The sequence below is a fragment of the Dermacentor albipictus genome, chromosome 1 (genome assembly GCF_038994185.2).
Source record: "Dermacentor albipictus isolate Rhodes 1998 colony chromosome 1, USDA_Dalb.pri_finalv2, whole genome shotgun sequence".
Taxonomy (NCBI): domain Eukaryota; kingdom Metazoa; phylum Arthropoda; class Arachnida; order Ixodida; family Ixodidae; genus Dermacentor; species Dermacentor albipictus.
Genome location: NC_091821.1, coordinates 308,176,714 through 308,202,909, shown reverse-complemented (window position 1 = coordinate 308,202,909; position 26,196 = coordinate 308,176,714). Strand labels below are relative to the sequence as shown.

Here is a 26,196-nt window from a genome sequence, read left to right as displayed (position 1 = left end):
ACTTTCTTTTTGATGACTCTTGGTTGTCTATGTACACTTTTGATTACCCTGTACTTGGTTGCCAACTTTCTTGACCTCTTTCTCCATTCTATGTCCATGCTTTTAGCGTACAGATACATGTGCACTTTAGCCGCCAACTTATTTTGATCCATGTTCCTGGAGTTAGCGCAGAGTATGCTCTGCGCTAACCCTGGCATCATACAAGATGTGGACGTGCTCAGCAAGGTGCGCTGCAGTGATCATAGGATGGTAAGAACTCGAATTAGCCCAGACCTGAGGAGGGAACGGAAGAAACTGGTACATAAGAAGCCGATCAATGAGTTAGCGGTAAGAGGAAAAATAGAGAAATTCCAGATCAAGCTACAGAACAGGTATTCGGCTTTAACTCAGGAACAGGACCTTAGTGTAGAAGCAATGAACGACAATCTTGTGGGCATCATAAAGTAGTGTGCAATAGAAGTCGGTGGTAACTCCGTTAGACAGGGAACCAGTAAGCTATCGCAGGAGATGAAAGATCTGATCAAGAAACGCCAATGTATGAAAGCCTCTATCCCTACAACTAGAATAGAACTGGCAGAACTTTCGAAATTAATCAACAAGCGTAAGACAGCTGACATAAGGAAGTATAATATGGATATAATTGAACATGCTCTCAGGAACGGAGGAAGCCTAAAAGCATTGAAGAAGAAACTAGGAATTGGCAAGAATCAGATGTATGCGTTAAGAGACAAAGCCGGCAATATCATTACTAATATGAATGAGATAGTTCAAGTGGCTGAGGAGTTTTATAGAGATTTATACAGTACGAGTGGCACCCACGACGATAATGGAAGAAATAATAGTCTAGAGGAATTCGAAATCTCACAGGTAACGCCGGCAGAAGTAAAGAAAGCCCTAGGAGTTATGCAAACGGGGGAAAGCAGCCGGGGAGGATCAGGTAACGGCAGATTTGTTTAAGGATTGTGGGCAGATTGTTCTAGAGAAACTGGCCACCCTGTATTCGCAATGCCTCATGACCTCGAGCGTACCGGAATCTTGGAAGAACGCTAACATAATCCTAATCCATAAGAAAGGGGACGCCAAAGACTTGAAAAATTAGAGACCGATCAGCTTACTGTCCGTTGCCTACAAAGTATTTACTAAGGTAATTTCAAATAGAATCAGGAACACCTTAGACTTCTGTCAAGCAAAGGACCAGGCAGGATTCCGTAATGGCTACTGAACAATAGACCATATATATTCACACTATCAATCAGGTGATAGAGAAATGTGCGGAATATAACCAACCCTTATATATAGATTTCATTGATTACGAGAAAGCGATTGATTCTGTCGAAACCTGAGCAGTCATGGAGGCATTACGGAATCAGGGTGTAGACGAGCCGTATGTAAAGATACTGCAAGATATTGTTCTCCAGCTTTCTCCACGACGCCTCCCATCGGAGCGCAACTATTCCATTACGGAACGAGAATGCCTTGCTGTAGTCTGGGCGGTTGCGAAGTTCCGTCCTTACCTTTACGGTCGCCCTTTTTCCGTAGTCATTGACCATCATGCTCTCTGCTGGCTCTCTTCGCTAAAAGATCCTACAGGTCGGCTTGGTCGATGGGCTTTGAGGCTACAAGAATTTTCATATTCCGTGGTGTACAAGAGTGGCCGCCTGCACCAAGACGCTGGCAGCTTGTCGCGTTACCCTGTTGACGACTCTGACTCCTCTAATATTGCCAGTGCTTCTTGCGTATTCTCTGTATCACAGCTGCTTCATTTCGCCGACGAGCAGCGCCGTGACGCCTACATCAGAGCACTCATCGACCGTTTTGAGCACTCTCCGGCCGATGCTACTCTACGCCTCTTCGTCCTCCGCGACGGTACTCTGTACCATCGTAACCTTCATCCGGATAGCTCTGAGTTCCTACTTGTAATACCTGAACACCTCCGCTTCACCGTTATAGCAGAGCTCCACGACGCACCAGTGGCAGGACATCTCGGCGTATCTCGAACCTATGACCGTGTACGTCGCCGTTTTTTCTGGCCTGATCTTGCCCGTTCCGTACGACGTTGCGTTGCCGCTTGTGAAGTTTGCCAACGACGCAAGAAGCCTTCCCAGCTCCCCGCTGGTTACCTGCAGCCGCTCGACATTCCTGCCGAGCCCTTTCATCGTGTCGGCTTAGACCTTCTCGGCCCATTTCCGGAATCTACATCAGGAAAGAAGTGGGTTGCAGTCGCGGTGGACTACGCGACCCGCTACGCCGTAACCCGTGCTCTTCCGACCAGTTGCGCAACTGCTGTTGCGGACTTCCTCCTACATGATATTATTTTGATGCATGGTGCTCCGCGTCAATTGCTAACAGACCGTGGCCGTACGTTTTTGGCCAAAGTCATCGACGACATCATGCGTGCCGGCTCAATACGGCACAAATTTACCCCCTCCTACCATCCCCAAACGAACGGCCTCACTGAGCGCTTGAACCGCACCCTTACGGACATGCTATCCAAATACGTTTCCGACGACCACCGTGACTGGGACCTGGCTCTACTTTACATTACCTTTGCATATAACTCTTCCCGTCTCGAAACTGCTGGCTTTTCCCCGTTTTTCCTCTTGTATGGCCACGAACCAACGCTACCACTGGACACTGTGCGTCCGTCCGCCACAGCTTCAACTAGCGCTTATGCCCGTGATGCAATCGCCCATGCTGACCACGCTCGCCAACTTGCGCGCAGTCGTCTACAAGTGTCTCAAGACAAGCAGAAGCGACGCTACGACCTCCGTCACCGTGATGTCCATTTTGTGCCCGGCAGCCTCGTGTTGCTTTGGTCACCTTCGCGTAAAGTTGGCCTAATATATGTGAAAAACTCCTTTCTTGTTACACAGGCCCATATCGCGTGCTCCGCAAAGTGACCGATGTCACCTATGAAATCGTTTTAGCCACGCCCGCTACGTCCTCCGCTGTCACAACCAGTGACATCGTCCACGTCGCCCGACTCATGCCCTACAACTCTCCACGCGCCTTGGATGTTTAACACCCGCCGTGGTTGCTCAGTGGCTATGGTGTTGGGCTGTTGAGCACGAGGTCGCGGGATCGAATCCCGGCCACGGCGGCCGCGTTTCGATGGGGGCGAAATGCGAAAACACCCGTGTGCTTAGATTTAGGTGCACGTTAAAGAACCCCAGGTGGTCAAAATTTCCGGAGTCCTCCACTACGGCGTGCCTCATAATCAGAAAGTGGTTTTGGCGCGTAAAACCCCAAATATTATTATTATTATTGGATGTTTAACAGCACAGTGGCGGTGCTTTTTGCCGCCGGGGGGTAGTATTACGATATGCTCAAGCGATGCTCAAGAAACGAGCCGCCGCGAGAACGGCGACGAAGTTGGTCGGTGCGCTTGGCGCGAGCGAGTGTCAGCCTGGCTGCCTGGCTCCAGTGTAAATAGCCTGTAAATAGTCTCTTCTATCTGTGTCTTTCCACACGCAACAATATCTGTAGCGGCTCCACAGCCACCATAGTCCTACATAAAGAAAACAACAAAATCCCAATAAAGAAAGGCGTCAGGCAGGGAGATACGATCTCTCCAATGCTATTCACAGCGTGTTTACAGGAGGTATTCAGAGACCTGCATTGGGAAGAATTGGGGATAAAAGTTAATGGAGAATACCTTAGTAACTTGCGATTCGCTGATGATATTGCCTTGCTTAGTAACTCAGGGGACCAATTGCAATGCATGCTCACTGACCTGGAGAGGCAAAGCAGAAAGGTGTGTCTAAAAATTAATCTGCAGGAAACTAAAGTAATGTTTAACAGTCTTGGAAGAGAACAGCAGTTTACGATAGGTAGCGAGGCACAGGAAGTGGTAAAGGAATACATCTACTTAGGACAGGTAGCGACCGGGGATACGGATCATGAGACTGAAATAATCAGAAGAATAAGAATCGGCTGGGGTGCGTTTGGAAGCCATTCTCAGATCATGAACAGCAGGTTGCCATTATCCCTGAAGAGAAAAGTGTATAACAGCTGCGTCTTACCAGCACTCACGTACGGGGCAGAAACCTGGAGGCTTACGAAAGGGGTTCTACTTAAATTGAGGACGACGCAACGAGCTATGGAAAGAAGAATGATAGGTGTAACGTCGAGGGACGAGAAAAGAGCAGATTAGGTGAGGGAACAAACGCGAGTTAATGACATCCTAGTTGAAATCAAGAAAAAGAAATGGGCATGGGCAGGACATGTAACGAGGTGGGAAGATAACCGATGGTCATTAAGGGTTACGGACTGGATTCCAAGGGAAGGGGAGCGTACCAGGGGGCGGCAGAAAGTTAGGTGGGCGGATGAGATTAAGAAGTTTGCAGGGACGGCATGGCCACAATTAGTACATGACCGGGTTTGTTGGAGAAGTATGGGAGAGGCGTTTGCCCTGCAGTGGGCGTAACCAGGATGATGATGATGATGATGATGATGATGATGATGATGATGATCCTGGGTCTTTCTTCAAAACTAATTGTGCTCTGCGCTTTTCTGACTTCAGCAGAGGCCCAACCCGTGTCACCCTTGTTAGATATGGCGCCGTTTCTTGAGGCTATTTCGAGTTCCCCAGACCACATCGAATCGCAGCGCAGCTAATTGAATGCAGAAGCAGGGCTGCCACATTCCTGAGGCAAGACACGTGCAAACAAGTTGGTGGCCCCCAGGTCGTGTGCCGCCGGGGAACTATTCACTGCTTGTCTTCCAGAAAGCGAGGGGATAGCCCGGCACTGTTGAAAGTAAAGTGGGTGCCAAACTAAGACGGCGGTATTGTGCCGGGACGGCCTGACGGCGGTAATGCGCCGTGACAACCGGACGGCTGTGATGTACCGGGAAGGCCCAATCGTCCCCCCTTCTTCGCCTTTGAAGAAGGCATTTGCCACCACAGCGGGGCCGTACCGCCGGGAGTAGGTGAGCACTCGGACAATTGAGCCCAATCGTCCCCCTTCTCCGCCTTTGAAGAAGCGCAGTGCAAGTCTGCAAGGCAAGACCGCAGAGAGCCGCCGGGTGTGACACCGCGACACGGGCCCCAACCATTGGCCGAAAATGGCGTCATCTGAGCGGACTCCCCCACTGGCCGAACATGACGCGACTTCCAGTCCTCGAAGGGTTTAAAAGGAGCATTCCAGAGAGACCACAGCATTCCCTGATTGACCTCTCTCGAACTTCTTGCCGCGGGCCGCAGCGTCCGAGTTGCTGCCGGCCCGTAATTACTGTACGACTGTTACTTGACTCTCACCTCTCTGTATATAATGTAGAATAAATACTCCCAAGTTTTGTTTTCATCCCGAAGTCCGTCCTCAACCCCTACACCCTGCGCTGCCTCATATGTGGTTTTACCGTGGACTCCTAAATGCCAACCAGCCTACCGATCTTTCGTTAACTTCCAACCTCGACACGATATTAGATATTAAGCACAGAATAGTATTTGCGAACGTTAGCGGTGGCACCATTACTCCTTTCCAGATTCCACCTCATAATTAATGTAGCCTCAGAGTGCTCCATGTTTCATTATTGCTGCATTCCGCTTCCCTTTTATTTTCGCATTATCTTGGTGGGTTATTAAGTCTTTTCTTCCTATACGACGTGGCATTTATATTGCTTGAATGTGAGTATGACCTGCTGTTGAATTGATAACACGTAATTACTTGTCTCTTCATTATAGATCATAATTCCCTATTGCTCTGTGCTAAACTGAAAGCCGAGAATTGTCGCTGCGTTGCCGCACATATTCGGAAGTGCCTGTGAATCTCCTGCACGGCCTGCTAGTATACAGCACTATGTCGTCCGCATACATCAGTCTGGGGACCTTCTGTTGCAGCATTTGTCAATTACGCATGCGTGATAAATTAAACCCTAATTAACTGTTTTCCAGTCGTCTTTCTATACCCTTATCATAATATTCAACAAGGACATTCTTGCTTCAGTCCTTGGTGAATTTCCACCACTTCATTACATCTACGCTCTTCTATAGCTTGCTTTGTTTCCTTGTTCTGCCACTTATGTAGTTTCTGCTTTCCAACCCAACATCTTTTTTCCCCGTGTCTGTCTTATTCCCTGGTGCATAATGTCTGCAATTAAGTTCCTTATATTGCTAGACTGTTGTAGGAAACGCCTAGATTCGCCTTTGTGTTTGCGACCTCTGTCATTTGCTTGTCATTCATTTGTTAGAAATGAATTTTTATCGCCTCGGCGGATGCGCGGGGCCGAGCAGCGCCACGTGGTGGTGGCGCAAGGAACCCAGCGGCGCACGCGCTTTGCTGTGATTGGTTGGATCTGCTGAGGTTGGATCCGTGGTGTTTCTGCAAGAAAACAGCCAGGCCGCAGCACACATTGTCACCAAACCCGGCGAGGCTCGCAAAGAAAAGCTAAAAGAGGGGGTCGCACTGTCACAAAAAACGTAGGTGTAAACAGAGACACGAGAGAAACTTAAAGATCACCGTTTGTGTTGATCAAGATGGCTTCTGTATTCTCCGAGCCCCGAAGGTACACCTCCTCGGCATGCATATAGCAGCCGACGGGTCAAACATAGGAGCTATCCGCAAGATCGAAGGCAAGGTTACAGCGGCTACCCGCCTAATCAAATTCATTACAAACAAGCACACGGACATGAAGGAAGACAGCGGGAGGCGCCTCATAGACTCCTCCGCAATCAGTCGCATTACTTATGTGGCTGTCTTCCAAAACTGGAATGTCACCGAAAGCGAGAAACTCAACACCATTATACGCAAGACTGCCCGACTGGCCGTCGGAGACTGGCCAAGACTGGCCTGCCGGAGCCTATAGATACGAGCACGGCTCGTCTGCCACAGCTGGGAGTATATGCAACACGCCTGAGGAAATCGTGGATTGGCAAAGATCCTCGCAACTCGAACGCATGTCCCTGATAGCCACGGGTCGGTACATCCTGCAGAAACTCGGCTTCAATTACCACGTCCAACGCGGTCAGAAACAGACCATTCCACCCGACATCAGCCGCACGCTGATCGTCGCCCCTATCCCTCGAAACACGCAACCCGGACATAACTGGGGCCGACGCAAGGCCCGTGCCAAGGCACTGATGGGTGGGAAGAGGGCTACGCGCTTCGTAGACGCGGCAGAATACACACGAGAACACTGGTTCACGGCGGTAGTCGTAGACGTTAACTCTCGCCTTACACAACCGTGTAGTGTCAGCACGGAACACCCAGAAACAGCGGGAGAGGTTGCGATTGCGTTTCGCGCTTGCCGACCCACTCTGCGAGGTAGTTCTTATAGCGACTCACAATCCACAGTTCGTAACTACGCGCGGGGGTGCATTTCCTCCGAAGCTCTCCAGATCTTACGGAAAGCTGGTCGACAGCACTTCGATAGCACACCCATCATGTGGTTCCCAGGGCACGTCGCAACCCCCACCGACGAGACCCCCCCCCCCCCCTAACGAGGTAGCATACCGCTCTGCGCGAGAACGGACCCGCCGCGCAGAGTCGGAGACCCCCTCCCCGAGTTCGGACCTCCTGGTGCGAAACACAGAAGAACGCTTAGTCAGATACAACAACATGACCAAGCACTACCAGCTAGGCAGGCGATATTGCCCCCACCTCACCCCAAATTGAAACGTCGCCAGGCCGTCGTCTGGCGACAACTGCAGACACACACCTTCCCCAGACCGGAGCGATTGCGGCACATTTTTCCCGCTCAATACCCGAGTGCTCTTTGCAAGTTATGTCAGGCAACTAGAGCGACGCTCTCGCACATGTTGTGGAAGTGTCCTGTTACTTCAGCTAAAATGGCAGTAGCTCCGGACACTCTTGCGTCGAAGTGGGCCGCGGCATTGCGCAACACCGGCCTCGAGACACAAGAGTGGGCAGTCCAGTAGGCTCGAGAGGCGGCGACGAGGCAAAGCCTCGAAATCACCTCATGGGAGACCTGATTCTGGGTCGTTATACTTTCCCGTATTTTCTATCCATCCGTGTGGTGATCCCGTTTGTGTGCACAAGGGCGCGAACCCCGCTTGTGTTGTCCTTGTGCGGCGTTGAGGTTCTCATTCGTGTTCCTTTTGTGTGTGTGCATTAAAAGCACGTACTTCCATATCAAGAATACTTACCAACTTGCTCAGCCTTCCGTGCTCTCAAAACTCACCGTTATAATTGTGTTTCGAGAAAGTTTTAGAAAACTCTTAATTGTGCTCACCGCACATTTCTATGGCGCACGCTTCAACGCATCATCAGTGATCCCTTATACAATACACTTTCCTTATAAAAGCACTCGAGTAGACAGTGCAACGTGTTCTCTCGGCAAGTCAGCGTCACAGCTTTTCCACAGCCGCCTTGTTTCATTGAGGTTGACTACACGACGAGACGTGTTCCGTGATGTCTGCTTTTGGGTAGCACAGATAATCGGAATGTACAAGACGACTTTTCGTCCTATTCAACGTCGTCGGCTCCGATAAAAGTCAAATGACTGCTCGTTTTTTGCCCAATTCTTGAGCATTTCGTATCTCGCGTTATTTGTGTGAGTGGATTTAACGAACATTTTTTGTGAGCCGTCTGAACATTACGTTCTTATAACTTGTTGCGCGCGTTCTGGATGCAAGCCGGAACGTGTTTTCTTCTTTTTTTTTCGGCTTCGCGAGAACTTGCCTTGTAACTCGCTGAGGAAATATGTTCCATCGAATGCTGTTGGCTCAGCCATGTTGAATAATTTGTTCAATCTAACCTGCTTCCCTTTCGTTCTGTTTTGTAGGTATGCGTGAAGGAGGGATGCCTACTGAAACAGACAAGTTCATTCCAGGTAAGCGACCGACAGATTTTCTCTGCCTTGTCGTCGACGAATAGGCTTACAACGGAGATGCCAAGAACACAGAATGAAAGAACACGTGCCATAACGGAAACTGAATCATATGACACTTAGGTCCGGAGTTGGAGCCAGTTATATTTTTTGACACTTTGCAATCAATGATGTGGGCTATAGCTTATACCGATGTTGGAACGTGGCATGGCTTCATCGAGCAAAGCCAGCAGATAGGCGATTGAGTGAACGATTAAAACGGCGCTGATCTATCTTCTTCCATGCAGCTTATACACTGTAAAGTGATCAATCTCGCAGCCTATAAATCACAAAGCGATAACTTTGCGATAATGTCTTTGGTCGGTCGGCAACTTTGCTGTAGAGCATCATCAGGCTTCTGTGAAGTTCGGAGTTTCCCTTATGAAAATGACTGTTGAAATGTTGTTGGCATATTGTTGACGAACTGTTGACTCAATAGCCTTTCAACAATACCTCAACAATTATTGAAACCACAGAGCACTAATTCAACAGTAAAGTTGTTGGGCAGTTCACAACAAAAAAGTCGTTGACTAAATTCTGTTGCTATAGTGTTGAATAGTATTGAGTATTATTGAGCCATTGTTGAGTAGTTTTCAACAATGAAGTCGTTGACTAAATTCTCTTGATATATTGTTGAATAGTATTGAGTATTATTGAGCCATTGTTGAGTAGTTTCCAACAATAAAGTCGTTGACTATATTCTGTTGATATATTGTTGAATAGTATTGAGTATTATTGAGCTAATGTTGAGTAGTTTTCAACAATAAAGTCGTTGACTAAATTCTCTTGACATATTGTTGAAAAGTATTGAGTATTGAACCATTGTTGAGTAGTTTCCAACAATAAAGTCGTTGACTAAATGCTGTTAACTTATTGTTGAATAACACTGAGTCACGAGCAATATTGAGTTTCGAAGTACATGTGAAAAACACACGCACATATGTATGTGTGCGTCTTTTGCACATATATGTTGCTTTACTGATCACTTGACCACCATTGCATATATACAGGGTGTTGTTTCACGTTACTTGAACCATAGACGTATATACACGTGTTTCAGCTAACTTTACTCAGAGTTTAAAAATATGCCGATGCACCATAAGACGATGCGACCAAATGCATGTTGCTCAATCTTGTACGTGTCACGCTATTCTTGTATTTTTCCTAAGTAGCTAATTAGTCAAGAAAATTAGCCATTCTGAATGAACAAAGTTAGGCGAAAAATTCCAATTAGAAAGTTCTAGAGCACTTTGCAAAACGTCCGATTAGGAAATTTCTAACTTTCTATCTATTAAGTGTTAGTGTTTTTCAGCTTACTGCGGATGCCCGAGAAATACAAAAAATATCACCTGACATACCCGCTTGCGCGCCGTGCTTGCATGCAGCGCTCTCAAACGAGCATACCATCGAGCAGGGTGTATTGCCGCTTAAAAGGCGACAGGGCAGTGACGAAGGCGTTGGCTGTGGTATTGATCGCCAGCGACGTACGTGCTTCCCTCACTGCGGTTCATGATGGCGATAAGCAGGTACGGGTGTCACACCGGTTAAATGGTATGTTTTCGTTTGTGCGCAGAAGGCTTAGGAGCAGTGCAATCATGACTCGCAGGCGGGCATGTCACGTGGTGCTTTTTGTATTTCGCGAGCATCCGCAGTAAGCTGAAAAACACTAATACTTAACAGATAGAAAGACAGAAACTGCTTATTCGGTCGTGTTGCCGACTACTCTGCAACTTTCTAATTGGAATTTCTTTCCTAACTTCCTTGCTTCAGAAGTTGGTTAATTATCCTTGACTAATTAGCTAATTAAGCAATATATAGAAATAGCGCGACACGCTACATACCAAAGGGAGCAACATGCATTTAGTCGCGTCGTCATAGAGGGCATAGAGTTTATACTCGGCCTAAAGTTAGCAGAAACACCCTGCATATATATATATATATATATATATATATATATATATATATATATATATATATATATATATATATATATATATACACACACACACACACACACACACACAGTTTGAGAAGACAAACGTCGCTACAAGCAGTGATAAACAACCGATGATTGGACGCATCCTGCATTTCTATCGGCGTCATTATAAGGGGCCAGTGCCCTGGCTGAGTGTTAGGAAACGGCATTGCATGCCTCCATGTTAAATATGGTCAAGGTGGCGGGGAACGTTAACAAAATTCAAGTCTGGGGTTTGACGGGCCAAAACCACGCTTTGATTATGAGCCGCACTGTAGTAAGAAACTCCATATTTATTTTGACCATCTGGGGTCCTTTAACCTGCACCAAACGCACAGCACAAGGGCGTTTTTGCATTTCAGCCCTATCGAAATGCAGCCGCCGCGGTCGGCATTAGATCCCAAGCACTCGGGTTAGTAGCGCAACACCTCAGCCACTACGCCACCACGGCGGGTGCGGCGGAGAAAGCAGTGAACATCGTTTTTACAGAGTGCGTTTCGCTTAGATGTTACCTGTTAGCGCGCTACAGAACGAAACGAAAAGCTTGGCGGATATGTACAACATGGTGCTCATATTTCACATGGAGGCCAAATTCTTTTCTGTGACCTAGACGGAGTGCTGGCGAATGTGTTGGGAATGTGCTCGGCCAACAAGCACAATCTGCGCTGCTATACGTTCTCGGTGACAACTCGCACAGCGCAGAGGCACACGCACAAATGTTTAAAGAATGGGACGACAGACCGCCTGCAGTTGGCCATGACGTCGAAATAAGAAGCACAAATAGCGACGTTTCTGTACTTTTGTGGTCAATAGTTCAATTCGCATGGTTGCGGCACGCATTACTTTTTTAAAAAATTCCAAACGACGAAAACTGTGCGCGCAAAAATTAGCACGGCGTTTGCGACGTTTGAATTTGGCGCCTTTTCCCGCGCATCCCATTAGCTCCGGCCGGTACACTGCGTTACTGCGCCAAAGAAAGTAGTTCATCAAAGAAGCGAAGCAAAAAACTTTCATACACTTGCAAATCGCAACAATTGTTCAGTATTAACATGAAATTACAGAATGTGTTATCAAATGGTACAATTCATGATAATGTAGGCGTGTATTTGTATGAGTGTACACGTATAATTGCGCGTTTGGGCTGTGGCTGCTTGGCACATTTCGGCGAGTGCGTGTACGCTGTTTGCTTGAGAGCTTCCTGCGGTTTCTGCGTTCTTTGTGTGCTTCGCTGTGACATCTTTGGAATATTCCTGCGTGTTGCTCGCTTTTTATGGGCTTGTTGCCTCGAAGATCGCCATGATCGCCTCCGACTCGGCGACATTAAGGGTGAGTGGTTTCGAATTTCCCTTGTTCGTGCATTGCGATCGACGCGGTGAACGGAAGCGCGGGAATTATTTCAGCGCTTGTGCGTGTCTTCCGCGCGCTAGTTTTCATTCCTAGTACTATCCGTCCGTTGCCAGAATTGGTTGTACAGCACTAGATTCGTGGTATATAGCATGGAGCTTTGTCCTGGTTTAACTTTGCACTCCGCTTGTGGTGACGTAAGGCAGCTATGTGTTGCCAGCTAAAACAGGGCATGTTGTACGCCATGATTTCTGTTACGGTGTTCGAGCACCGATTGAGTTAGCCTTATTAATGAGCGCGAAACAATGCGACGTGGAACCATCCGATCTGTACTGTAATCGGAAGATATTTCGTTTGCGCCACGCTAGTACAAGACGTGGGAGCGAGCTTGTAGCGGCGTGGGGCGGTGGGATCGGCGAAAGTGTATTCTGTTGCGCTGTTCCCTTCAGGAACGAGTGCCTCCGCGGTGCTTCAAGGCTGCTATCTGACACGCCGTGCGGCCGATGTTCGCGCAATCGGAAAACACAGAGGAGGCTGTCGCGCAATAATAATAAAGAATTTGAAGGGTGTACATGTGATTCTATGCGATACGTGAGATACAATAGAGGGGGATGCCACAGAGTGCTGCGAAATCATCGAGTTATACGCCTTGTCAACCGCGTGTGTTTTGTTTTCCACCAGTTCGCGCGCATTCAGCTTTCTTTTTTCATCTTCGTTCGACGCCATCGACTGCTTCGCCCCAAACGGCTTCGCGTAGGCGCTCTTAGCATTCACGGAAAGGCAGATTTCATGGCACTCCAGGTCCTACAACATTCAAAATAATGTAATTTCGTGAAATTGCAGCTTTTCGCACTTCAGTAAGTGATTGATTTAACAAAATTTTAAAATCAGTAAAGGAACGAGATGCCTGGCATATCTGCCTTGTCGTCCCACTGGGTTTCGAGGCGGCATGTATACGTTATCGGCAACATAAACATCAATAATTAGCATTGTTTCTTGTGACCATAGAAGTAGCTAGTTATGTCGAAAAGCTATTTTTGCTTTGAATCCGAGCACAAAAGAGTGAACAGATTGAAAGGGGAGCGCATAGTTGTGAACTAAATGACAACGCTTTGCCACAAGCTTGGAATAAGGCATTGTCGAAAGAGCAGTTCTGTGAAATTCTTTCTTTGAGAGTAAGCAAAACTTCAGTAGCATCAGGTAGACGGGGAGTAAAAGAATGCAACACTGTGGTTTTATATGAAGGAGCTGCCTTGAATATGTGGCCATAACAGTTCAGTAGATGCATGGAAATAATTTTTAAAATAATAGAGGGATGTGAAATAAATTATTTGACAAGCTCACACTGCCACTGGCAAGAGCGGCCACACACTAGTGTATTCAATGACTAGTTATTTGTATCCGTCCATTTATGTCAGCCTAATGGTCCATGTAGCTCTTTTGATTGTTGCTTTTGCTGCATCGTGGCTTCACATTTTAATACTGACATCTTTTTTCAGATTCAAAATGAGCTGAGAGACACCCAAGCTGGAATGCTAAAGGTGAATTTTTTGGCCATCCATTCTGTAGCGTCACCATGATCAAATACAGTGATGCAGTGAAAATGTATTGCAGGAAGCAGAAAAAACAACATTGCTGATGCAACTGCAAGGCATTTGCTCCAGTGATCAATTGGTGCAGAGTGCCTTCATTAGGAGACAGTGCCTTTAAGCACTCAGCTGAAAGACTGCAACTGCACCGGGACTGGGAGTGAATTTCAATGTCACCTGTGAACATATTAAAGATAGAATGTGCCTTCTTCAGGGTATATGCCTGATATGAGAGGGGCGTTCAGAAACTTAGTGTGGACATTAGTGGTCTACGTGAGTGCACATCTTTCTAGTTTTACCAGAACGAAGGTATAACCTATGTCATGCAGCAGTGCACTGCTAGAGGTATCAAACCAGAACAGCAGCACCCTTTGAGAAAGTTGGGTGAAGAACGAGCAGTGATCAGGGCTTTCTGCATTTCAAGGGCCAAATTCCAAAACGATTGATGCCGAGCTGGACGGTGTGAAGTGCCGGTCACCACATACTTTAGCCAGCATAGCATGAATCTCCTTGGCATTATGCCTCGTTAGGATACAGAAATTGCATCACTGCTCATAAAAAAATTGGAAATTGGGAGGTTGAGGGGAAGTGGCAGGGCTCCCCTCTGGAGCAGCCAGTGCATGCCCATTGCTATACTGATAATCCTACCTTAATGAGAACCAGTGATGCATGTTAACCTATTACGCAGCTAAGTACATTCCTTGTTTTGTATTAAGGGGACACTAATGACACCCTAAATGAATTTAAAATAAAGCATCATTTTAAATATCTATTTCTGTAAATTTCTTGGTAATTGCTTGATTATTAGAGAAAATAAAGCTCAACGTTCAATTTTCTGAGTATCGCCCCAAAATCTTTGTGCTGACATCTCATTGTCACATCGTGGATTTCAAGTATTTTTACAAACTTGGGTTGTATTGTTTCAGTAAAAGTTCCTGACGGTTTTTATTTTAAGTTTTTGGAATACGATGAAGAACATATTTATGTGTAAGAAAAATTGCTGCACCTGAACAGACATCATCAAAATCCATGACGTCATAGCAAGCGGGTGTGGTAACTTCAAGGCAGCTCTGCCACCAATCTTTCCTCTAGCTGCTTTTACAATTTACTCAGCCTCTTGTCACGGTACGAGTGAATCTCGAATTGTAGAAAGGTCATTTACAGATACATCTAAAATAATTTTTCTCTTTAGTGCTTTCTTGCCATAGTTGCTTAGGGGTGTTGGCACAGCGCCGCTAAGCACGAGGTTACAGGATCAAACAACCGCATTTTGATGGAGGTGAAATCCAAAACTGCCCATGTACCATGCAGCCTGATTTGGTAAAAATTAATCCAGAGTTCCCCACTATGGCGTGCCTAAAGCCAGTTTCACATGCAAGCGGAAATTCTTGCAAATCCTGCCGCCGCGCCGCAGAAATCGGTTTCAAGCGGTGGCGGGAGCGGCAAGGTTCGGGCAAGTTGGAATTTCATCGCAGCGGCAGAGCGGCAGCACTGCTTCCGAATGGCCCACTTCGACACTTGACCAGCGGAGGATTAGTTCTGGAAAGCCTGCGCATATGACGATGTTTATTTACTTGCTACGCGTGGTACAGGCAACATGCCAAGAGAGCTTTTCAACGAATTGTTAAATTGCAAAGCGCAGGATATGTATTTATAAAATAAAAATTTGAGAGGCAGGGACAAAGCAATGCTTATGTTGGTAGTCGCAAACTACCGAAACTGGCTGAAAGTCCTGCGTTTTATGCCAGCAACATTGCTATTCACAGCAGCAGAAAATGCGCCGCGGCAATGCATGTGAAACGAAACTTCACGAAAAGCTTCGCAGCGCCGCGCCGCTGTTCGCTCCATTCGCTGAATCGCTTGCATGTGAAACAAGCTTAAACATCAGATTGTCGTTTTGGCACTTAAAACGCCGAAATTTAATTAATTTAATTTTACTTTAGTGCTCCTTTAAGCGGTAGAATTCATGATCTCTGCAAAAACTCATGCTTAAAGTATTTTTCTTAAAGATTAAATAAACAGTAGATATAAGTGTCTATTTATATTTTGAATTCTGTGATACGTGATGACTATTAGTGGTACAACGAGACAGAATTGTAATACAATGTGTGACGGCACGATGATGCACATCGAGGAAATGACCGAGTCTCCCTAGAGGTCCCTGACATGGACATCAACTGACTGTCCACAAACTTCTGAGTTCACTCCGTGATCTTGTGCAGCCTGTGCGTTGCGAGTAGATTAATTTTATTGAGATTTAATTTACTGTCCTTGCGGCTTATGTACATTTCATACAGTGGAGTGGAATCTCGCATTACTTCTGGAGCACAGCAAGCGAACGTGATGTGTAGTGGTAATCTTAGTAATGATCGACAATCATGTCCCACTTCGAGCTCCTAATGCTGCTTGCCAACACAAGCAGCAGCATATGCTCAAGATAGCGTGAAAGAGATTCATTGAAAAGTGGCATATGCCCAGGGTCGCATACCCAGTCACCTAAGCTGTTCCAACGGTTGATATTGAACTCTTCCCTAAACATAGCAGCCCAATCTCCCCATTAGACCATGGGCTACATATTCACACAAATGGATGGGACAATCGAGACAAACACCTGAAAATATGAAGTATCCCAAGTATGGTAATCACAATAAATAGTACTAGATGTGCATTAACGCAAGCTCTTGGGCCAGTTGGTGCATGATGAACTTGAAAAGGGGGGGTACCAGCAAAACAAAGGACGCGCACACATGGAAAAGGCGTTAGACAGGGACGAACGCTGGTCCGTCCCAATGTCCGTCCATGTCTAATGCCGTTTCCTTGTGTGCGTGTCATTTGTGTTTCGCTGGTACTCCCCTTTTTCAAGTACTAGATGTTTGGATACTTTGGTTTATTATTCTTGTTTGTGCTGTATTGTTTTTTTGAAACATGTGGCATCCAGACAGCATCAGAAGCTTGTAAGAAGTCAAGTTTAGCGTTCTAGATTTGCAACAGATACTTTTGTAATTTATTTGCAGTAGGGCTGTTGTGTGAATGTACTTCAAAGGCTTAAAACTGTTTTGCTAACATTTACTTAAACATGCAGGTTCACATAGGCTGTAAGAGTGCACATTCAGAAGGTTATCCTGGCCCAGCTTACTATGGCCTGCCATGGTGGACCAGGAAAGTTTGCAAGGGCCTTGCTTCACCATGTGTTCACAGAGGAGGAGCTCATGGGCCATTTGGGCTTTGGAAATAACACCAAGGGGCAACAGAGGCTCTTGACCCCATCAGGGTCAGTGCTGTTATAGGCAAGTACCATATATCCTTTCCGGTTGCATTTTTACATTCACATTTTTTTTCTAAAATTATGAACTTGCCATTGGCATAACAAACGCCTTTCATGTAGCCCGTGTGTGCAGTTGTGTGCTACAATAGCCTACCATTTGGAATGACTGTTCATATGATCTTAAGTGCCTAATGCCGCCATACTCAAATGCTTCTAAAATTTAACAGCTGCCTTCACTGCCGAAAGTTTTTAGCATCTCCACCAAATAAAATGAGCTGCATTTGTGCATTAGCAGTGCTACTTGGCTGTCATTGCAAGGAATAGTTGTCTGTGAAGCACGCTCCAAATCTTTTGGCATGGAGGACATGGTTAAGTAGCCTGAAAGTGTTATTCTAATACACGAATTGTGGAGAAGCTATGCTCAAGTGTGGTTACTGCTCAGCTCGAGCAGGAGCACGTTCACCAAATTGCAGAAATCAAAACAGCTCTCCATGTTCTGAGATGTGAAACAGTAGTTTCACCTATTTTAACAGACCACATCAAATCAAAGTTGCTCCTATCTTGAAGGAGGTCCATGTGATCCGACACAGAAACCTTTCAGCAGAGGGAACCTGAGTGGTGTGGCAATTTTCTTCTGGTAGTTTCAATCAAAGAAACAACAGGGACAGAGTTGCCAGCTTCACTGTCAACAGTACTATGTTTAGTGGATGCTTACTTATTCTAAGCACCTAACCTATGACTCGTATTTATTAACATGCACTTTATCACTTTGTATTCTAAGATATGAAAAAAATATTATGTGGCTTTTCCCCATATACTTCAATAAATGGAGAATAGGCTCTTGGGGCCTAATGTATAAAGCTTCTTACAGACCGTCGGACATGTCCACTACTCCCATTCTGAAATTATTAGAATTGTTTCCTGCTTCCTTACTTCACCTACCTGTTAACAGGGTTATAACAGGGTTATGAACCATTGCCAAGTAGATTATGGGCTTAAATTTATCAAAAAGATGAATGGGCTTTTCTGTCGCTCTTGTTTAGCCCGTTGAGGATCACATTTTGGGGAGAAATATGCCTCTAATTTAGGAGTTATATATCTTTTGTGGTGTGCACATACTCAAAACTTTCGAATTGAATAGTGTCCTATTCAATTTAGTCTTTGAATGGTCACTATTTGTAAATGTGAGTATTATTCTAATATTTTGAAACACCAATAAAACATGAAATTTGAGCCAAAGTACCGTAAATTTTCACCTCCAGTAACATAGTATAGACATAAAACGTAAGAACTTGTAAGAATAGCAGACCAGGCTACGTTACTAAAGTAGCTATACTTTAGAGGCTGTACAGCAATCATTTATGCTTACTGAAGAGTCCTGTGCATGTGAAGAAACTTTTTGCTGCTCCATTTGTGCTTTTAATAAACAGCTCTTCATAACATAACAATGACAGAAACTTGCTAACTTTAAGAATACTAGTATGTGAACCTCATCTTACATTAATTGTGATATCAGCTATTCATTATTCAGAAGCTATCCAATATTTGATTTGCTTCTGGCATTTTCGGTTCAGTCTCAAAAATCACTTTTCGCGCATCCCTAATATTTTTATTGCAGATTTAAGTTCTTCAGGGCGACTTTCCGAGAAAATAAACTGGTAAATAATGTTTTTAAATAACAATAAAGTGGCAATACCATTTCAGTATTTGCAGTTTTACATGTTTTATTTTTTATGCAGGATAAAGCAGCATAGTTTTTTGTGTAATGAAACTTACAAAAACTTGTGGCAACACTCCCAAATTAGTGCAATGACAGACTCCAAGGAGCTAAGTGAAAAATCAGTTTGGGAGAAACCCAAGGAGCGACAGCACTATAAGAATATTTTCTAGAAGTCTCAGAAGGTTGCAGCACCTCCAGTGGGATGCTAGGCAACACTTTGTTCTGAAAAGGCATATTTTTTCAGAACGTTCCATCACAGCCACAGATGTATGGCAGTGAACTCTAAAAGGGTTAAAGAAGTCAGTCCTATGGCATATGGCTCTTAAAAGACAGCATTTCTTCGTATCTGTCACATTCTGCATGTGTCATGCTAAGCAGCTTGGTGCACAACTACACGGTATCCTCATTATAACAGTAATTCAGTCGTTGAGGCAGAAAACATACTTCGCTGTAAGCAGTGTCTTCTTTAATGTAGAAAGTCCTAAGTCATTGTAAGGCGAGAAGTACGTTCCGATTGCATGTGAACGCAGGAAACCTAACATCAAATGAAGCTACACTCAATTCTAGTGACATGACACTATTGTATTTGTAGCATGGAAAAGCAGTGAAGTGCTGCACATTTTAATTATGAAGTTACAAGAAATAATTTTTGTTGTCAGTTCAGGTTTATTTATGAACAACATGAATTTTTTTCACCATTTTGTTTCTCAGCAACCAAAGTTCACATCTTTGACATTGAAGATATTCATAAAGTTATATTGCTATAGGGTTTTGTTCCTCTTTGCCCTTTCCTGCATTTGACACTTAGTGGAGTCCTGTGCCACACTAAATAAATTTAAATGGTCATGCTGTAAAGCTGTACCCGTGGAAAATTGGAATAAAGCAACACAAATACATAAATAAATTTCATTATAACGAGGGCATATTGCATGCCATTCTTTTGCATGTGGAAGTTGCTTTTTAAAACTTGTTCTGGCTTGTTTTTGCAGGCTTCACGTGTCGCAAATTTCCTGGTACCAACATGCCCTATGTAAAGAACTCTGGCCTCGCTTCTCGCATGGGACCCTGCCCCTGAAGCAACTGCCCCTGCCCCTTCATCTCTGAAGAGCCCAAGTTGGACAGCTCAAACCAAAACACAAGTGTTGTGCTCTTGTAACTCTCGACATTCTTATGTTTTATGTTAGTCTCTTGAAGGACCCAATTTGGATTTCTCAAATGAGCATACAAATGTTGTGCCTTTCTATGGCTTGACATTTTTATGTTAATATTATTTATGTTAATTATGCCAGTCTCCTGAGAAGCCCACATTGGATTGCTCAATCCAGAATACAAGTGCTGTGCTTTGTTATAGTTCACTACATTTTTATGTTAGTTTTTGATATGGTTCCAGTAAGGATAGTGTTTCCTTATTAATATATTTTTTAAGTATCTTAAGTCATTTCATGCCAAACCACCCAACACTTTTTTCAAGAACTGTTCCATTATGGCAAACCATTTCAAGTTTGCTTGATTTTGAGTAGGTACAGCGAGAAAATGTTCGAGAAAATTTGCTTTCATACATACTCTTAAGTCATTCCAGGGCAACCAACCAGCGTTTTTTTGGCCATCACAGATATAGTTGAAGCTCCGAACTCTTGCTCCCCATTTATTTTCCTTCACAAAAATTTTGAATTTTGGCAAAAATTTATTGTTCTTGCCCAGCTAAGCTAGAAGCCACTGATACACGTTTCTTCTGAAAGGGAAATTGTATGATCTAGATATTCAGATGGTGTTCATGTCAAGAGAATGAAGTGGTGACTGCCAAAATTTGCAAAGTTTGAATTTTCTTCTGACGTAGGGAAATACAGAAGGCACAAAATGAATATAAAATCACACTGGTTGACTTGGTATAACTGCAAAATATTTCAAGCCTTGGAGGTTCAGTTGATCAGCTAAAAAAACTAAAGTTGAAATTTTTTGCAAGCTTCGTGTTGAAGGTAAAAAATTAGCTTTGGTGGTTGGCAGAAAAATATGTCACCCATCACTACACAGCCGTACATGTCTGCTATGCATGTGACAAGTAACAAAAAGTTATTATTCTTTAAGTGCGATAAATTATTTTTTATAATGTTCATTTGTGGATCACACATACAGCATGAATATATGAAGCCATGTCATCTAGCAAGGAAAGGCTGTTAATATATTAGCCACAAGAACTACTCAACAACCTGACTGCCTTTTTTATCATTACGAAAGCAGGTGACGTCAAGCGCTGCTGCTGCAGTCTCAACTCGTATTTTTTTTACATGAACGCAAAAAGTGGTCGCCAATGGTGTCTGACCACATCAGACTGAACATAGCACATATGACTTTCATAGATGAGCATGTTCCAGCTCTGAAACAGTGGCAGCAAACAACACCACAAGAATTTGTTCATACTTATGTAGGTTTTCAGTCTGAATTATGAAGGTGTTTTCTACTTGCATCATCATTGGGCTTCAGGGAGCAGGGCACAAAGTGTCCTGCTCCCTCTATGTTGCATTGCAATGCGACACGCCCTTTAAGATGCTTTGTATGAACAATATCAGTGCTCTTTCTGGATTTACTGTCTACATAATAGCTGATATTTCTTTTTCTAAACTGCATGGAACATATCTTTTAGCACTGCAGGATTCCCTCACATATTTATTACGTAGGAGGTCTGTTAGAAAAGTATTCGACCTTTTTTTGCGAACACCTGATGAATATGAAACTAGCACGTTTTCAACAGCCGCCTTTGAACCTTTGTGCGCATGCACGAATTTTTTCCCACCTGCCAATATCGTGAATTGCTGAGACGCAGCGTTTGAATGAGGTAGTACAGTGCTCTCGTCGGTTTTTTATTGCAAGGAAAATGGCAGAGCGACTGGAGCAGTGCTACTGCATCAAATTTTGCCAGAAACTGGGCGACAGCCAAGTGGAAACCATCCGGAAGATTCAGACTGCTTTCGGTGACTATGCTATGAGCAGCACACAGATTAAGGAGTGGTACAACCAGTATAAAGACGGCCACACATCGGTGGAGAGCGAGCCACGCTCCAGTCGGCCATCAACATGCCGAAATGACCAGGTCATTGCCGAAGTGAACCCCGTGGTGATGCGGGACCGTAGTGTAACTATCCAAGAAATTGCGGAAGAGGTGGGCATCAGCACATTTTATCCACATTCCATTATCACCGAAGATTTGGCCATGAAGAGAGTTGCGCCGAAATTCGTTCCCAAGCTGCTCATGGTGGAGCAAAAGCAACTTCGTGTTGAAGTCTCACAGACATGCTGGATTCCACAAACAGTGACCCCAACTTCATGAACACCATAATCACTTGTGACAAGTCTTGGGTGTATGTTTACGACCCGGAAACCAAATCCCAGTCGTTACGGTGGAAGCATTCCACACCATAATCACTTGTGACAAGTCTTGGGTGTATGTTTACGACCCGGAAACCAAATCCCAGTCGTTACAGTGGAAGCATTCCACGTCACCAACCAAAGACCGCTAAGTGTGCAGCAACGTCAAAGTGTTGCTGACTGCTTTCTTTGACTCCCGCAGTGTGGTACACCACGGATACACACCACAGGGTCAAACAATCACTAAAGACTACTACAGGGATGTCCTCCATGGCCTATGTGATGCTGTATGGAGCAAGATACCGAAGTTGTCAACAGGAAATTGGCACATCCATCACGACAATGCTTTTCTCGCACTTGATTCAGACTTTTTGGCGAAAAACCAGACTCCTGTAGTTCGACAGGCTCCTTGCTCTCCTGATATGGCGGCCTGCAACTTCTGGCTGTTTCCCAAAATCAAGGGGCCATTGAAACAAGCGTGATTTCAGACAAGAGAAGACATTATGGCTGCAACGACAGCTGAGCTAAAGTCCATTTGGAAAGAGGCCTTCTCGGAATGCTTCTAACAATGGCAGCACCGCTAGGAGAAGTGGCTGGATTCCCAAGGAGACTACTTTGAGGGTGATTAAGTTTCCAACGCTTCAGTTATGCCAGTTTTTTTTCTTCAGCGAAAGGTCGGATGCTCTTCTAACAGACCTCGTATTGATATTTTATGTGCAATGGCTGTATGGTTTACCTGGCCCACACCAAACACAAGCCTCGTTGCATTAGAGCATGTGTCCCTTGGCAATAAAATGCAGACCCTAACACCGCTTCTTTGTCATCTGTGTTGCATACGAAGCCGGCTTTGTCGTTTTCATTCCCGGCCGGCAAGCTGTGCGCACCTCAGAGAAAAGTCGGTGCTGACAAAATTTCAAAAAAGAATTTCTCGCATTTAAAAATGCCTTTTTTAACTTCACACATGCATAGCAGACATGTAGAGCTATCCAATAATGTATCACATTTTTTCGCCAACTACGAAGGCTGTTTTTTCCTTGAACATGAAGCTTCTTGCAAAAGATTAGAATTTTTTTTTTACAGGCGATCAGCTGAACCTTCAGAGCTTCATACATTTTTCTGCTATACTATGTCACCTGGGCTACCATTCTGTATTTAATTTCTGTCCTGTGAATTTTTTCTGACGAAAAAAAACTAACGGATTGCAATTTGACTCATTTTTGCCGGTGCCAAAAGCAATTGAAGTATTCAAATATTTGAAAAATTGGCTATTTTGGCAGTTTCATCACTTCACCGTATTTCCACGCACACCATTTGAAGGCCTCGATCAATACAATGTGCATTTGAAAAAAAAAGCATTTGAAGCATTTGAAAAAAAAAATGAAAAGCTAGAGGACATTTGATGTCCTCTAGCTCAGCTGAACAGGAAAACTAAACTGTCACCTAAAATGCTACAAAATATCTGGCAAAAATAAATAAAAGTGGGTAACGAGCTTCGAACTCTAGTAAACATATGGCAATGTTTCAGATATATGTGCGGTGTCAAAAAAATGCTTGTCAATTCGGCATGGAATCGCATACCTGCAAGTGCATCTGTGCCATTTTTAGAGTTCAGTAAAAACGGCATTTTACATAACTTTGTAAAAATGGTTTATTGCTATCTAAAATACATGAGTAAAATTAATAGGTATAAGTCGGCTTAAATTTAATATGCAACGAAACATCTCCAGTAATGGCGATGATGTGCCTTTCATGTTTACATAAAACCATATCTTCTGAATTCTTTCGTTATTTTTTGTGGCAGCGAATAAAATTGAAATGGAACTCGCACAAGGAGCAACTTTGCTGTATTCCAGCACATCTCTAATAGCTGTCTTTGTTTCATATGAAAATCTGAAGCAGTTAATATGAATAAGTCGCTTGATATGGAATTACCTGTGCAGGAACGTTATCATGGCAGAAAACACAACTGGATCATGCAACAGCAATGCAGCATAATAAACTGCTCCCATAAGCATCACTTATTGTGATTGCCATGTTTCAAAAGTATGTAAGGTTTACTGAACTTGGCGCACACCATTCAACCAACATATAAGGATTGTACAGTGATCCTTTTTCAGTTTTACAGATATTTAAGTTGTCTGCCAGGTAGCATAATTCTTGTTCTTGAGCTGGATTGTTCAGAGGTGGACATTACTAACACAAGAAATGAAAACATTAAACTGATTGTCATAAATTTATTAATTCACTTATAACATCACAGCACATATTTCAGTTTGCAAATTGTAGCCAGTGAGTTTTCAAGACATTCACTTGAAATTAATTTCCAAGATGACAGCAATTTCGAAATTTTTCCATAAATGTGAGAGAAATACATGGGCATTCCGGTTACTTTTGTGCTTCGATGCATAACAGTGCGTTTTGTTAAAAAAAGTAAGTGCTACAGCAGTGCATTTCTACAGCCAGTTTGATGGCATGTGTCTCGTTACTAGTGTCATTCTGGAAATTCATTCTAAGTGCATTCACCTTGTAAAATTACCGGCTACAATTCGTAAAAACTTTATTAGGAACTGAGTTTTTGTTAATCAGCTGACTATGGTGTCTTGTTTCTCATGCAAGTAATGTTTGGCACTCTGTATCTAGAATTATGTTAGCTGCAACAGTCAGTCTTCAATAAGTTCCATGAAACTTAAAGATAACCACCCTACATATCAGGTCTCAGTTGAGTGCTGTGGGCACAAGCAATTGTGCCATGGTTATAGTACCACTGGCTACCTAATAGAGAAAGCAAGTACCTTTTTTGAGTGTTCTTATTTACAGTCATGTCAGTCTGCTTGTACATTTTTTTATTTAGGCAGTTATTTTTTTAAATTTATTTCTTTTGGTAAATGTGTTTTACTTGAGAGCCACACTGACTACATCTTCAGTATTCAATTTTGTTATGGTGTCAAGCTGCAGGAAGTTTGTACTGTGCGATAGTTTTTAAGAAGTTTCTGATCTCAAACTACAAATGGTTGTACATTTACACAGATGTGTGGTTACAAATAAACAGTTCACCTAGAAAAATGGTTTTTGTCTGCATCAGTTCAGCACTCTTGATTTTTCGGAGGACCATTCACTCTGACAATTGAAAAAGTGGCATAACAGTACTGCTAGCAGTTTTACAATATGGTTTATTACAGGCAATCTAGGAGCATGCTTTTGAGCCCAGGGTGACAGAGGCCTGCGGTACAAAATGCCTGTATTTAAATTTTATCCCTATCCTCTCACAGCAGACATACCACCGTGACATCAAAGGTAATTATATGCAACATAGCTCAGCAGTATTTTAAGGTAAGTGTAGGTTTAAACTGCTAAATACCCAGTGGGGCATAAAGGGCTTTCAACGTAATTTGTGTTGATGTTCAACAGATCTGCAACAATTCTTCCATGGGGTTTCAATATTGACGAACTACACATTTCAACAATACCTCCATGGGCTTTCAATTGCGACTCAACACATCTGCAACAATGCTTCAATGGGCTGTCAACATTGACAAACAACACATTTCAACAATACCCCAATGGGCTTTCAATTTTGAGCTTCAATAATGCTTCAATGGGCTTTCAACATTGACAAACAACAAATTTCAACAATACCCCAATGGGCTTTCAATTTTGAGCTTCAATAATGCTTCAATGGGCTTTCAACATTGACAAACAACAAATTTCAACAATACCTCAATGGGCTTTCAATTTTGAGCTTCAACAATGCTTCAATGGGCTTTCAACATTGACAAAGAACACATTTCAACAATACCCCAATGGGCTTTCAACATTGACAAACAACACATCTTCAACACTGTTTCAATGGGCTTTCAAGAGTGAAATACACCATCGTTTCAACGATATGCCAATGATCTTTCAAATTGAGAGGCCACAATGATGTTTCGACAAAATGTCGCGGGCCAATTATCAACACTTGTCAACAATTTCCTCAATGATGTTTCAACAATTCCCCAATGATCTTTCAAGGTCATTTGTTGACGTTGACCAATGATATTTCAATAACCTTTCAACAATTTTTTTTGTAAGGGTTATCCTGTCCCGCTCTATTGAGGCAGCCGTCCTCTATGCT

General features: G+C 43.9%; 1 protein-coding gene and 1 long non-coding RNA gene across 4 annotated transcripts in view; both read left to right on the top strand.

Moving 5' to 3' along the window:
- The window catches only part of LOC135907064 (diacylglycerol kinase delta), a 472,455-nt gene that overhangs the window by 254,090 nt on the left and 192,169 nt on the right, over positions 1–26,196 (top strand). For all 3 annotated transcript variants that reach the window (XM_070531531.1, XM_070531532.1, XM_070531533.1), the window contains exon 2: positions 8,743–8,790. In XM_070531531.1, the coding sequence (XP_070387632.1) occupies positions 8,743–8,790 (48 nt within the window). The remainder of the gene's footprint in view (positions 1–8,742; positions 8,791–26,196) is intronic.
- On the top strand, positions 11,961–25,139 carry LOC139054493 (uncharacterized). Its single transcript, XR_011511286.1, has 4 exons — positions 11,961–12,127; positions 13,645–13,686; positions 16,817–17,021; positions 19,709–25,139. It is a non-coding gene; the product is annotated as an uncharacterized lncRNA (long non-coding RNA).